At 27.3% G+C, this 14,502-nt stretch overlaps 6 protein-coding genes across 6 annotated transcripts, besides 2 other annotated features; 4 read left to right on the top strand and 2 right to left on the bottom strand.

The window, feature by feature from the left end:
• Positions 1-548: 548 nt before the first annotated feature.
• EHI_110790 (zinc finger domain containing protein) lies at positions 549-2,457 on the top strand (the record flags this gene model as incomplete). The annotated part of the gene is made up of 2 exons (XM_649185.1): positions 549-686; positions 784-2,457. The coding sequence occupies 2 exons, from the start codon at positions 549-551 to the stop codon at positions 2,455-2,457; spliced, it is 1,812 nt and encodes a 603-aa protein (XP_654277.1).
• A 251-nt stretch (positions 2,458-2,708) lies between these two features.
• Positions 2,709-3,301: a repeat region.
• A 274-nt stretch (positions 3,302-3,575) lies between these two features.
• Positions 3,576-4,913, bottom strand: EHI_110780 (uncharacterized protein; the record flags this gene model as incomplete). The annotated part of the gene is made up of 1 exon (XM_649184.1): positions 3,576-4,913. One exon carries the CDS (start codon positions 4,911-4,913, stop codon positions 3,576-3,578), a length of 1,338 nt encoding a protein of 445 aa, XP_654276.1.
• A 996-nt stretch (positions 4,914-5,909) lies between these two features.
• On the top strand, positions 5,910-6,308 carry EHI_110770 (uncharacterized protein; the record flags this gene model as incomplete). Its single annotated transcript, XM_649183.1, has 1 exon — positions 5,910-6,308. One exon carries the CDS (start codon positions 5,910-5,912, stop codon positions 6,306-6,308), a length of 399 nt encoding a protein of 132 aa, XP_654275.1.
• Positions 6,309-6,399: 91 nt separating this feature from the next.
• EHI_110760 (uncharacterized protein) lies at positions 6,400-7,758 on the top strand (the record flags this gene model as incomplete). Its single annotated transcript, XM_649182.1, has 1 exon — positions 6,400-7,758. One exon carries the CDS (start codon positions 6,400-6,402, stop codon positions 7,756-7,758), a length of 1,359 nt encoding a protein of 452 aa, XP_654274.1.
• A 467-nt stretch (positions 7,759-8,225) lies between these two features.
• On the top strand, positions 8,226-10,163 carry EHI_110750 (dipeptidyl-peptidase III, putative; the record flags this gene model as incomplete). The annotated part of the gene is made up of 1 exon (XM_649181.1): positions 8,226-10,163. One exon carries the CDS (start codon positions 8,226-8,228, stop codon positions 10,161-10,163), a length of 1,938 nt encoding a protein of 645 aa, XP_654273.1.
• A 153-nt stretch (positions 10,164-10,316) lies between these two features.
• EHI_110740 (uncharacterized protein) lies at positions 10,317-12,908 on the bottom strand (the record flags this gene model as incomplete). The annotated part of the gene is made up of 1 exon (XM_649180.1): positions 10,317-12,908. One exon carries the CDS (start codon positions 12,906-12,908, stop codon positions 10,317-10,319), a length of 2,592 nt encoding a protein of 863 aa, XP_654272.1.
• Positions 12,909-13,978: 1,070 nt separating this feature from the next.
• Positions 13,979-14,502: part of a repeat region that runs on past the window's edge.

The raw sequence follows: 14,502 nt of genomic DNA, 5'->3' as shown, positions 1-14,502 counted from the left end.
TACCTCCATATTCATCTGTTTTATTTTTTACAAGTGCTACTGAATAAGGAACTGGTAGTCGTTCTTCAACATATCTCACTTTAATATCACTAAGTTGTTTTTGTGCTGCTAAGTTAGCAATAATTGGTAATAATGGTGATGGTGGAATACGTCCTACAGAACAGTCAACAGCAATTTCAAAAGCTTCAGGAGACATTTGTATGAGTTGTTCTTTCGTTGAATCTTCTTGTGAAGCTATTTCAGTAGTATGAGAAGTAAATGCATTAAAATCTTCAATAGAAAAAGAATAAAGAGATTGTAAATATTTCATTAAGTCGTTATCAGGATGTTGAGAAAGATAATTAATAGCTTGAGGTGAAGTATTAATATGTAATGTGTGAGATAAATAATGGTTTAATAACACTGAATGTAAATTAATTGTCTTATTAAGAGAAATAAGGTATGAAGAAATAGATTCAATTGTATGTTCAGAAGGAAAATTATGTTGGATCATTACTTGAAAGATTTTTATTATTTTTTCTAACAGATCTTTTTTAGATATTTTCTAGATGACTTGTCCATTGTGTTTAACCCCTCTAACTAATCCAATAACACTTCCTTGTGGTCAAATTATCTGTAGTGATTGTGTAGATAGTCTTTTACTTGGTGGAAGTGAATTGGAATGCCCATTATGCATGAATACACATGTTTGTTATTAATTTATTTTTGAATGACTTTTTTATTTGACATTGTTTTATGACTCCAATTGATGTTTCTTACAAATCCATTAAAACTCATTTTTAGAACATAGATGACATTTTTACTACAGATAAACAAGAAATTGATAATACTAGTACTGTTAGTCCTCCTTTAATTTCTTTGACACTACACAATCTTCCTCAAGATAATCAACAACCAGTTGTTACTAAACAAGTGCAACAAGAACAAAGTTATAACTTACAACCACCACAAGTATTACCAATTATTGAACCATTGAAACAAAATACTGAGCCAAAACAAAATATTCCTGAAAACAAGACTCAGAATTCTCCTTCTCATGAAACAAAACTTCCTGAGAATGAGTTGTTAATTCCTGTTCCTGTTCAAATACCTGTTCAACCAGTTGATTACTCAGAAGAAGTTCCACCTCCAATATATCAACCTCCATATATTCCTACTCCTCAACAACCTTCATTTATTATGTCTCAACCAACAATATCAGTATATCCAACTCTTGAAGGTTGTCAGGTTGTACAACCAACTCCAACATATGAAAATAAACCTATACCTCACAAAAAATTACCTCCTCTTCCTCCTCCAAAACCAAACACTAATTCAACAAATCCATTTGATGAGATATCACTAAATAGTAATTCTGTAGCTTCTTCTTCTAACACTTACTACCTTACAGAAGATGAAGTTCCACCACAATTTGCTGCAGCCTATGGAGCTCCAATAAAACAAAAACCACAACTTCCAAACAAAGCCAGTAAACTCAATGCAACTCATTTTGATACACCTACGAAAAAAGTTCAACCACAAATAAAACAGAATTCTCCAAGTATTCAAAGTCCATCAGAATTTCAGCCCAAGTCATTTAATACTCCAATAAAAAGAAGGTCTGAATATGTTCCAGCCACTTTTGAAGTTCCACCCACTTCTGTGAGTCATTACACCTATAACCAAGAAAAGGCTGTTGCCTCAGGGAATGTAGTGTGTTCATCAGCAAATTTTGATAATGATAATTTGCCATTACATTTTATGAGACAAGAACAAGATAGTGAGAAACTTTATAAATTATTTAATAAATGGATTTCTTCTGGACTTTTTTCATCAAAAAAATTATTAGAAGTTATTGAAAGTCAACCTATTATTTTTGATGATATTCATATGATTCCATTTTTATGGATTCAACTTACATTTGGGTGTGATGGATGTGTTGGGTATTATGAACGACCACTAAGTAATGTAATATGTTTATGGCAGTCATCAAGTCCTTATAGGTCACTGTTATTAAATGAAGTAATAATACCACCAGGAAGAATATATAAATTTGATCCAAAAGATCCAAATGCAAGAACTCTCAAACAAATAGAAAATCCATCAGTAGTAGATAAATTATCTGGATGGTTTAAAGGAAATGATTCATTTATTACAAAAGACATTCCTAAAAGATTATTTGAAGATTCCAAAGAGCCTGTTGGAATATATCAAAATTATGTTCAAGGACAAATTTCTGCTTTAACAAGGGAATATAAACAAACTGCTTTAAAAAGTTCTACGAATGATTCTAGTTATTCTTGTAATGTTAAAATTATTCAAGAACGTTCAAAAGTTCAAAGAATTTATATCCCTTTTTGTTTTACTTCTTATCGTTATGAAGGAGAATTAAATTATGTATTAATTAATGCTGTATCTGGAGAGGTGTATGGGAATAAAAAGAAATCTGTTTTTGGTATTCAATGGAATTCTAAATAATTTTCATTATTACCATCATCATTTTCATTATCATTTTCATTATCTTAATTAAGAAGTTCCTTTTTTTTATTTTATTTATTTATTTGTTATATAGTCGTTAATTCTTCTTTCATTTTAAACATTAAAAATAATTTAATAAAAATGTAATAGAATCATTTATAAAATAAAAAGTATCTTGAGTATTTCACTATATTTTTTTAATTGAATATCTGTGAATTTATTTATTGTTAATAATTATTGACATAATGAGATCGAAGGTGACACGTCTGAAACACCACAAACAAACATTAATATAATTCATGGTTCGACTCCCTCAGTTATTATCTAGTTATGATGGTGCCTTTGAATTAGAAATGTATTAGGTAATGGTGCAAAAGGTGCACCAATTTATTATGGTGGAATATTACTTATTGTACTATAAGGTTTGGTATTTATTAATAAAGAAATTAAGAAATATCTATTAACCAAGGAAAAGAATCTGATAAGGTGAAGTTAAGACTAAAAGAAGATTAGTCAAAATAATATGATGTTAATGAAATGCTTTTTTCTCTCATTCATAAAATAAATTAAAAGTAAGGAGAAAATGAGATTCTTTAAAATTAAGGCAGAAAATAAACAAAGGGTTAAAAAGAAGGAATAATCAGAAGAAGTTTGAAAAACCTTAATAAGAAGAAATAAAGCAAATAAATGATTTTCTCATTTTCCAAGAAAAACATAAATGAAAGGTTAAACAAAAAGATTACTCTTTTTTTTAAAAAAAACCAGTGAAGGAATAGGATTATTCTCCTATGAACAAAGAAGAATATATGAAAAATCTATTTACACTTAATTACTAAATTTTTATTAGTTAATAGTTATTGACATAATTAAATTTTAGAATTATGAAAAGTATAATATTTAATGAAAGAAATAGAAATATAGGACGAATAATCTGTATAAAAAATTAAAACATAAGAAGAAAAAAAGTCTTCTTATTAAAACCTTATCTTTTTTAAAAAAGAAGAAAAAAAGAAGAATAAAACAACGTCACACTTATAGAGAAATAAAGATTTGGAAAGAAATGCTTACAAAAAATTGGTAGTTAAACTTTACAACCACAAGAGTGAATTTTAAAAATTTTATACCAGTTTTACTACAACCATTTCTTTCCAAGTGAATTTCTTTGGAGCTAAACGAGTAGAAAATATTTTTCTTGCCTGAATTGGCATGTCTGAATAATACAAATCAACTGGTTCGTTTTCATCATAAATGTACCCATTTCGCTTATCAGTAAATACACCTAACCCTCCAATAAATACTTCTGTATCACTTATTTTAAAAGCATCTTCGTCAGGTCTTAACCAATTGTATTTTTGTGTTGGAACATTGAATGGGTTTGATAGTGTAAAAGCAAACATATGTTTGTCTTGAACTGCAACACCAAGTGTATTTGGATGAACTGAATGATAAGTACCAAATAATTCACCACTATTCAATTGATATATCATCATAAATTTTTGACACCCTTTAGTTGCATTAAACACATCAGTCAATGTCTTACTTTTCTTAACAGCCATAACCATTGCTCCTTGCTTACATCCAGCTAATTTAACCAAATCACTCATGACCTGTTCTACAATATCATCAATTTTCATTTTTATTGTCTCTTCCATAGGTAAACTAGGAAATGAAAATCCTAAAGAAACAGACCTTCCTTCTAAAGTCATTTGATCAGTTTCTTCATCACTAGAACTACTACTTTTAGTAGAATACTTGTTTAACATAGGTTTCTTGAAAAATGTACTTAAAACATCCATACTGTTATTAACATTATTTTGAGGTGTTTTACTTTCATTATAACCTAATTGTGGGTCTTCTGTTAAAACTTTCTTTACAGAAGTAGGAGTTCTTGATAAATCAGATATTTTATTTTCTAAATTTTGAACAGAACATTTGAGTGAACTATTTTCTGTTTGAAGAGTCTTAATTTCAGAATTAGCATCTTTTAATAATGACTCTATGACAGCAATTTTAGCTACTAACTTATCATTCTTATTGCTAAGGTCTTTATTTTGTTTCATTAATATTTTGTCATAACAGTATTTCTTTAATACATCAATATATTTAAAGGATGACGGGTCAACTAATTCAACGAGTTTCTCTAAGTATGTGTTGTTTTGATTATTTATCATAACAATTACATATGACTCAAATTGTGCCACGTCATCGAAATGAATTGCTTGCTCAGGAATAATTTGGTTGAATTGCCTTGAATATTGGGTAACTATTTCATCATTAAGACTAAATTGTTCCATCAATATCTTTTTGATTGGCTCACGAACTGTTGGCTGTGTAAGATAATTGACTGCGTCTAATTGTGTTGATATATGTGTTAGTTCCATTATAACTTCCTTCATCAAAATTTCATGTGATGTGATTTTTTTTGTAATAAGTTGAAGTGCTTGGTTAATATCCATTGATATAATTTTTTAAGTTCTTTCCCTTTTTATTTCTTTTTTTCTTTACATTAAATCCATTATCCTTTTAATTTTTGAATTTTTACTTCATAAAAGAACAAAAAAAGGGTATGAGGCAAAATAGTTTTTTGTGTTTTACAATCATTTATTATTTTATTATTATTTCTTACAACATTATAGTTTTCAGTATCAATTAACAGTTTTAATCATAATGTTTAAAAAACCCTGTACTTTTTAATATTTGTTTTTCTTTTGATTTGTTAAATTATTTTTAGTTTTAAATTTACTATAACTATATTAAATGACTGTGATAGTTCAAAATATAATTGGGTTGAGTTTTATTATCTTTGAACCAAAAAGTTATTTATCAATCCAATATTCTCATGTATTTTTTTTTTTTAAAATCATCAGATGATAGGAGATTGATTAGTTTTATGTAAATTCTTTATAATTAAATTAACAAACGAAATTATTAATTCTTGTTATTTTTCAATCTATTTACAACTAAAATATTTATAAAATATTTATTATATTTGGTATAACTAAAATTCTTTTATTATTATAGAATAAATAAAAATTTTATAATCTATTCTAATTATTTCTTACTAACTGAATCTTTATTTATTTATGAATTGTCTTTAAATTCAACCAAAGAATAACTTAGTTGAATCACTAACTTCCTACTATCATTTAGTGAATATTCTCTTGTTATTTTTTAATTTTTTGAATGGATATTAAGATAATATTTAAATCTATACATAACCCCTAAATCAAAACTATTGATTTTAGTTTAACGCTTTTTCAATATTTGTAGAATTATTCATTTTCTTTAATCAGTAATTCATTAAGTTATTTCTCATCGTTTATTTTATGCTTTGAATATTTTTTTTAGAAAAAGAAAAGAAATTTTTTTAATAAATTGAAAAGAATAAACAAAGAACTATAAAAATAGAAATGGTTCTGTTAAAAATTGTAAATGAATTATTTCAATTCTCAATGGAATTTAGTAATGAAGAAACAGTTGGAGAAATCCTAAATTTGATTAACACAACTCTTCCTAAAATAATGGCAATCAAAAAATGCCAAGAAATAGAGATTGACCCATTAATTGCACCTCATCTAATTGAAATGAAAGAAAGGGTTATTAATAATGCTATAAAAACTATTCAAAGTGTATGTCTTGACATCCCCTCATTAGATGTAGAAATTGCTGATTTAAAAAGGATGTATGAAATTGTAATGAATAAACAACCAGAGGCATTCATTAATCAATTAACAACACCATGTGAATATAAGAAAATGATCTGTTGTAAAAAAGAATTAGATAATAAAAAAACCTTTCAATCAATATATGGGCCAAATAACAAACTTACATTAAAAGTATTTGTAGAATGAATACAATTAACAATTGAAAATTATTTTTTAAAATACCATTTAATACAATACCTCTTTTTTAAAACCTAAAACTTAAAAAATAAAAGAATAAATGGGTAAGATTGATGCATATTCTATGATGATTGTTGGTAAATATCTCATGACAAGTGATGACTACAGAAGAGTTATACTTGTCAATTCTAAATTTCGTGATTTATTAGATAAATATAAATATAATCCTCATAGAGATTTAAAGTTATTTCATAATATTGAAACTCAAGTTTTGTATAGTAAAGTAGATAAAATCAAAGAAGGAATGTATAGGTATATTATTGCATATGATATTAACTATAAACAATACCTTGAATTTCCTGAACTTATTAGAAATAAAATGGAATTTCGTAATTTAAAGCTAACTGAAATGAATGTGTTGGAATACTCAACATTAATTAATTATATAGGAACTCTGGGAACAAAACTAAAAACTATTCATGATCATATCACACCTTTGTCAATGAAAACTTATATTATTCCTGATAAAATTAATTCAATAGAAATAAATACATTCAATTCAAGTGAGTTATTAAGAAAAGTAGTATTTCCATCATCTCTAACTTCTATAGGAAATTATGCATTCAAAAAATGTCCACAATTAACTACTGTTGATTTACCAAAGAATTTATTAGTGATTGGAAATGAAGCATTCAGTAAAAGTATTCAAAAAATAACTATTCCAAATAAAGTTAAACGGATTGGAGCTAGATGTTTTGAAGGATGTTTATTAACGAGTTTTGAGTTACCAATAAGTGTTTATGAACTTGGAAGAGGTTGTTTTGAATATAATACGAGACTAACTGAAGTCATTCTTTCTCCTTATATTCGTTCAATCCCACCAAATTGTTTTCTTGAGTGTATTTCATTACAAAACATTGTTATACCAGAAGGCATTAATTCAATAGAAAATAGAGCATTCTTTCATTGTGGATTACAATCTTTGATACTTCCTTTTTCAATAACTTCAATTGCTTTTGATGCTTTTGACTCTTCTTCAATCACTAAGTTAGTACAAAGAAATAATAAGAGAATTCAATATCCAGTAAGTCTATTTGAAGCTATTTTATTCGATAATTCATCAACACAATGTAATAACATTCATTATACAAAACAAGATATTAACTTTATAGAAAATGACTTGTTTAATAAAATTTCAGTCATCGAAGAACAATCTTTTATAAATTCTGATATTAGCTCAATAGATTTACCTCCTTCATTAAAAGAAATTAAACAATTTGCTTTTTATAATTGCTCAAAATTAACCTCAGTCTCAATTCCAACTTCTGTAACTTTAATAGAGACTTATGCATTTGTAAAAGCCCCAATACTACACCTTAAAATTCCATTTCATTTAAAAGAAAGTTTGTCTGAGTTTGATCCATCAACTTGTGAATTTGCTAATATTGTTTTTGATTAATTGAAGAATATTAGATGCGAAAATTGCATGTTAGAAACACAACACAAACAATAATACAAAATCAAATAATGAAATATCAATTGATATTTGATTATGATGATGTAATTGAATAAAAAATGTATTAATTAATAATACAAAGAATGAAATAAGATAATAAGAAAGAATAATAAGAAAAGAAACTAGATATAATAATATAGTTGTAATTCAATATTCATTCAACATAAAATAAGAAATAAAGAAAGATATTCTTTAAAAATAAAATAAAAAGAATAAATCAACAGAAGAAAGAGAATACTATCAAAGCAAATACTGATTTTAATGATGAATGATATGGATAATATCCAATACAGAATTGAAAATAAATGACAAATCTATTAACACTTCATTGTCGAATTTTTATTGACTAATTGATAAAATTTCTTAAAAAAAGGAAAAACTTCAATAAATAAAACTTTAAAAATTATTTCATGTCATTATCTGTTAAAACCCCTCTTAAATTTTTAGATTGTACCCATGCTTGGGAACAACTTACACCTGAAGAACAAGTTTATATCCACCACTTAAATAAGGCTAATTGGGCTTCATTCCCTATTTCTATTAAACAATGTTCAGTAGAGGCATATGACATTTTTGTTGCATTTTTAAAGATGTACAAAAATATTTCACATGTAGAGTTATTGAAAAAGTCTGAAGTATCAGACAGTGCAAAAGAACAATATGAGGATTATGTCTCAACCTTCTTTGCCAATGGAGGAAATTATTTGTCGTTTGGAGATAAAAAGTTTATTCCTGAATGTAGCAAAGAAGAATTTACAACTATAATTAACGCATCTGGACATAATTATTTTGAGTCGCTAATTGATATTATATATGATGTAACTCCATGTCTTATTCATTTCGGAATTCCACCTGAAGGATGTACTGCTTATTATTCTTCTAATATCACTAAAGAAGATATTGAGCATTGTAATGCATTATTACAAAAGAAAGGAATGTTATTAGAAAATACAAGAATTGATAAAATTAATAATAAGTTAGTTATTGGAATTGCCTCAATAGAAGAAAGAGAAGAAGAATATGAAGATGTAATATTAAAGTATGGATGGTGTCATTCTGAGTTAGAAATGTTAGTAAATGAACTAAAAGAATGTGAAAAATTAGAGTTAGTTCAAAAAGACAAAAATAAAAAGGAAATGTTTAAAAATTATATCCAAACATTTACTAATAATTATAACCTTCATAAAGAAGCACAAAGATGGTGGGTAAGAGACCAAAAACCATCTGTTGAATTTAATGTTGGGTTTATTGAAACATATGAAGATCCTATTGGAGTTCGTGGAGAATGGGAGATGTTTGTTGCAGTAGTAGATAAAGAGAAAACAAAAGAATTAACTGAATTGGTTCAAAGAGCAAATGAAATATTACCATCACTTCCTTGGGGTAAGGTTTTTGAGAAAGATGTATTTGAATCCCCTGATTTTACATCAATTGATATAGTTGGATTTGGAACTTCAGGACTTCCAATTGGAATTAATTTACCTAATTATGATGACGTTAGAATGGAACAATTTAAGAATGTGTCATTATCTAATGTTATGGCATGTGGCTCTAGCCAAGATAATATTCCCTTCATAAGTCTTGAACAACAAACATTATACAAAACATGTTCTCCTCGTGCATTAGAAACTCAAGTTGCTTTGCATGAACTTCTTGGTCATGGAAGTGGTAAATATCTTCGATGTGATAATGGAAAGAAGAATTTCCCTGAAAACCTTACTAATCCTTTGACTGGGGAAAAAGTTAAATATTATCAAGATAAAATGACATATGACACAGTCTTTAAGTCACTTGGAAGTGCAATGGAAGAGTGTAGAGCTGAAGCTGTTGGATTATTCTTGACATATAATCCAATTGTTAAAGAAATCCTAAACTTGTCAGAAGATGTTCAATACATTAACTGGTTATCTGAGATGAGAAGTGGATTAACTGGATTAAAATTCTATAACCCAGAAACTAAAAGTTGGGGACAAGCACATTGCCAAGCTCGATTTGCTTTATTTAAGGCAGTTGAAAAGAGTGGTGCAGTTGAAGTTGTTGGAGAGAATATTGTGTTACATAGAGAATTAATTCCAAAAGGTATTGAAGCATTGAAGGAATTATTATTAAAAATTCAAGTCTGTAGAGCCACTGCTGACACAGAATATGCACATTCATTTTTCATTCCATTGTCTACTCCAAATGAAGATGAATTAAAGTTTAGAGAAATTGTTATTAACAAAAAGATTCCTCGTTCAGGTTTTATTCAATGCAATACTAAAATGGTAGATGGTAAAGTTAGTTTAATTACTTATAAGTCCGATATTGAAGGAATGATTCAATCCTTCTTAGACCGTTATTCATTTTAATTGAAGTGGCAATTTCTAAAATCTTTATATTGTTTGTTATTTTCAATAATCATAATTAAAATTAGAAGTATTAATTAATTATTTTCTTATTAATAAAAATTTAAATATTAAAACAAATAACAAAAAATAAAAAAAGTATCAAATGAAATTAATTTATTTTCTTCTTCTATTTTGATTCATTGACTTTTTGACACTCTTAGTGGCTTTTCTAACAGACTTTTTAGCAGCTTTAGCAGCCTTTTTGACTTGAACAATTTTTGCTTTAAGAGTTTTTCTTTCTGATTTTGAAGCTTTTGCGAATCTTTTTTGTAATTTGATTAATTTCTTTTCTTTCTTAATAAACTTCTTTTCAGCTTTCTTTAAATTCTTAATCTTCTTTGGTGATGCATTCTTTGAAGCCTTCTTGAGTAATGAATTTACTTTTTTCTTTTGAAGTTTAGCCTTCTTATTAATTTTACTTGCAGCTTTTTTTCCAAATTTAGTGTTTTTAGTACTCTTCTTGGTTACTTTACTAGCAGCCTTGTTAGAGAGTTTTGTAAGTTTCTTATTACTCTTTTTGATTAATTTAGCATCATTCTTTTTAACTGCTTTAATTTTTTTAGCAAGTTTCTTTTCAGCCTTTTTAGCAGATAATTTAGCCTTTAAAGCTTCTTTCTTAGCAGCTTTGGCGGCTTTCTTAGCAAGTTTCTTATTATTCTTTTTGATTAATTTAGATTCATTTTTCTTAACTGCTTTAACCTTTTTAGCAAGTTTCTTTTCAGCCTTTTTAGCAGATAATTTAGCCTTTAAAGCTTCCTTCTTGGCAGCCTTAGTTGCTTTCTTTTGAGCCTTTTTAGCAGCAGTCTTAGCAACTTTCTTTGCGTCTTTAGCCTTCTTAGCTAATTTAGCAATAGCTTTCTTGTCCTTCTTAGCAATTTTAGCAAGAGCCTTCTTGTCCTTTTTAGCTAATTTAGCAATAGCTTTCTTATCTTTCTTTTGAACCTTCTTAACTTTCTTAGTAATTTTAGCAAGTGCTTTCTTGTCTTTCTTAGCTACTTTAGCAAGAGCCTTCTTATCATTCTTTTCTACTTTCTTAACTTTCTTTTCTAACTTAGATTGAACCTTCTTAAGTTTTTTCTTATCTTCTTTAGCAATCTTCTTGGTATTCTTCTTAGTGTAAGCCTTTGCTTTGCTAATAGCTTTCTTCTCTGCTTTCTTTTCAGCCTTTTTAGCAGCTTTCTTAGCTGACTTCTTGGCAATAGCTTTAGCATTCTTAGAAGTCTTACTAATCTTCTTAGCTAATGATTTCTTTAATTTTGATTCTTTAGAAAGAGCTTTCTTAGCATTCTTCTTGGCTTTCTTAACTTGAGATTGTACCTTCTTGAGTTGAGCAGCAGTCTTAGTTCCTTTCTTAACATCCTTCTTAATCTTGCTTAATTTGCTTTCAGCCTTCTTTTCTGCTTTAGCAGCTTTCTTAGCAGTCTTAGATGCAACCTTAATCTTACTCTTCAATGATTTCTTTGATTCTTTCAATTTCTTTTCTACCTTCTTAGCTGCCTTCTTTGATTCTGATTTAGCCTTTTCAATAGATTTCTTAGCCTTTTCAGTAGCTTTAGCTGCTGATTTAGTAGCAGTCTTCTTAGCTTCAGCTGCCTTCTTTTCTGCTTTCTTAGCTACTTTAGCAGCTTTCTTTTCTGCCTTCTTTCCACTCTTCTTAGCTTCTTTCTTAGCCTTTTCTGCTTTCTTTTGGGCAACAGCAACTTTAGCCTTTAATTCTTTTTTGGTTTGTTTTTCACTCTTCTCTAATTGTTTCTTAGCAGCAGAAACCTTCTTTTCAACGGTAGCTTTTGATTGTTTAGAAATCTTCTTAGAAACTTCCTTAGCTTTAGCCTTGGCATCTTTAGCAGCTTTCTTAGTGGCTTCTTTAGTTTCTTGTTTAACTTCTTTCTTCAAATTTTTCATTGCTTTCTTAATTTCTTTTACTTTCTTTTCGCTCTTCTTAGTATCAGCTTTAGCAGCCTTCTTTGTTTCTTCAGCTGCTTTCTTGGCTTTAGAAGTCATCTTCTTAGCTTCTTCTTTAGCTTTCTTTAATAATTTTTTAGCTTCTTTCTTAACAGATTCAGCAACTTTTTTAGCTTCTTTTTCTGCCTTTTTGACTGTTTTTTCTGCTTTCTTTTCTGCCTTCATTACCTTTTTCTCTACCTTCTTTTCTGCTTTTTTAACAGCAGCTTTTACTTCTGTTTTCTTTTCTTCAGTCTTTGCAGGTTCCTTTGCTACTGATGAAGCAACTTTAGCAGTTGATTTAGTAATTACTTGTGGTGCTTGAGTTGATGATTTAGTGGCTTTTGGAGCAACAACCTTTGGAGCTGTTTTAGCCTCACCAAGAATATCATCAATAATATTAAGTCTTCTTTCTAAATGAAGATCACTAATAATATGTTCTTTGACATTAGCTGGGACAGTATTTAACAAAGCATTGATACCATTTACTAATGAATTCTTTCTATTAAGTGATCCATTTAACTCTGATTTAAGTGTATCAATGTATCGACTAATTTCTGGTTTGTCAGATGGAGCAGCAGCTTCTAAGTCGAGAACAGCATGATCAATTTTATCATGGATATGTCTTTCAATATCTTCAATTCTTCTTAATTCTACATCTAAACTTGAAATTTTTTCTTGGACTTCATAGTAATTCTTTACATAAAAAGCACTTTGGTCAGCAAGAGCACATGTGATTGCGAGTAACACTAACAATACTTGCATTCAAATAATATAATTTTAAGTTCTTTTTTGTCCTTTATCTACCTATGAATTTCTTGTTGACTTTGATCTCATAAATTCTTTTCCCCCTAATTTCCTGTTTTCTTCCTTCTTTTTACCTATATTTTTTCTTTTTTTTTTATATCTTTTTTATATTTTAACTTTTTCTCTAAATTTTTTTTTATTTTTTTGTAATGTTATTCAAAATAGTTTTTTATAAAGTCTTTTTACTTATCCTTTTTATAAAGGGATAACATGGGTAGAATTTTTCGGAACTAATTAATGCTTGAGTTTAATTTTTATATTATATTTAATTATCACTTATATTATGAAATAAACAATTTTAAACATCATTAATACTTTTCATTCCCAATAATACACTCGTTTTAAGTAAAAGAAATAAGACTAGACTAGAAGTATAAAACAAATAATGTTACATCAGTATTTTTTATTGAGGCTTAGTTACAACATAATTAATTATCTTTATAATTACTATGAGACTTTTAATATTTTATTATTAATTTCAATAACATATCTGCTTCTGTTAGAAATAAATTTCATATAAAGAAAACAAAGAGGAAAGACATTATATCAAAATAAACAAAGAAAATATAAATTATCAAGAAATACATGAGCTAAAGAATATAATAATATATTCATTAACAATAAAAATCTAAGAGTATTTTATTAAAATATTCTATTAGAATAGTAAAAAGCAGTAAAATAATAATAAAAATATACTAAACTTTAGTAACTCAAATAAAACAAAAACAAAAGAAGTTAAAAAATAGTAAAAAAATAAAGAAAATATATTTAATAAAAAATTAGTATTTCTGAAAGTCTAAAGTTTAAATAGAAACTAAAGTATTAATCAAGAAAATATTATTATATAAAAAAAGGGTAAGGATAAGTATATAAACAGTGTTATTAGAAGAATATAGTTGTAGATTTTAATAAAATTCAAGCAAATATATTTATATTTTTATGAAAGTTGACAATTATAAAAATACTTGACATATTATTTATCACAAAAGGAATTTATGAAATTTATATATTCGTCACTATTTTATGAAAGATTCGAAGATGGCACGTCAGAGACACCACATGAAACCCTAAAATAATCCCATGCTTCGAATCTCCCAGTTATCGTCTGGTCATGACGTGCCTTTGGTGAGATAATATCTATTCAACACTAACTGTTTATTATTATTAATATTTATTAGAAGTGATTATTATAAAAGATTATTATTCATTAACGTGTATTGTTATTCATTAACGTGTATTGTTATTCATTAACGTGTATTGTTGTTCATTAACGTGTATTGTTGTTCATTAACGTGTATTGTTATTCATTAACGTGTATTGTTGTTCATTAACGTGTATTGTTGTTCATTAACGTGTATTGTTATTCATTAACGTGTATTGTTATTCATTAACGTGTATTGTTGTTCATTAACGTGTATTGTTGTTCATTAACGTGTATTGTTATTCATTAACGTGTATTGTTATTCATTATTATTTATAAGGATTATTATTTACTAAGGAGGTATTATTTATTAAGAATTATCATTTATTAAAGAAGACGCATATATAATTG

The sequence above is a fragment of the Entamoeba histolytica genome, genomic scaffold (assembly GCF_000208925.1).
Source record: "Entamoeba histolytica HM-1:IMSS scf_1104750517953 genomic scaffold, whole genome shotgun sequence".
In the NCBI taxonomy this organism is placed as follows: Eukaryota; Evosea; order Mastigamoebida; family Endamoebidae; genus Entamoeba; species Entamoeba histolytica.
This window is presented reverse-complemented; position numbering and strand designations above follow the sequence as displayed.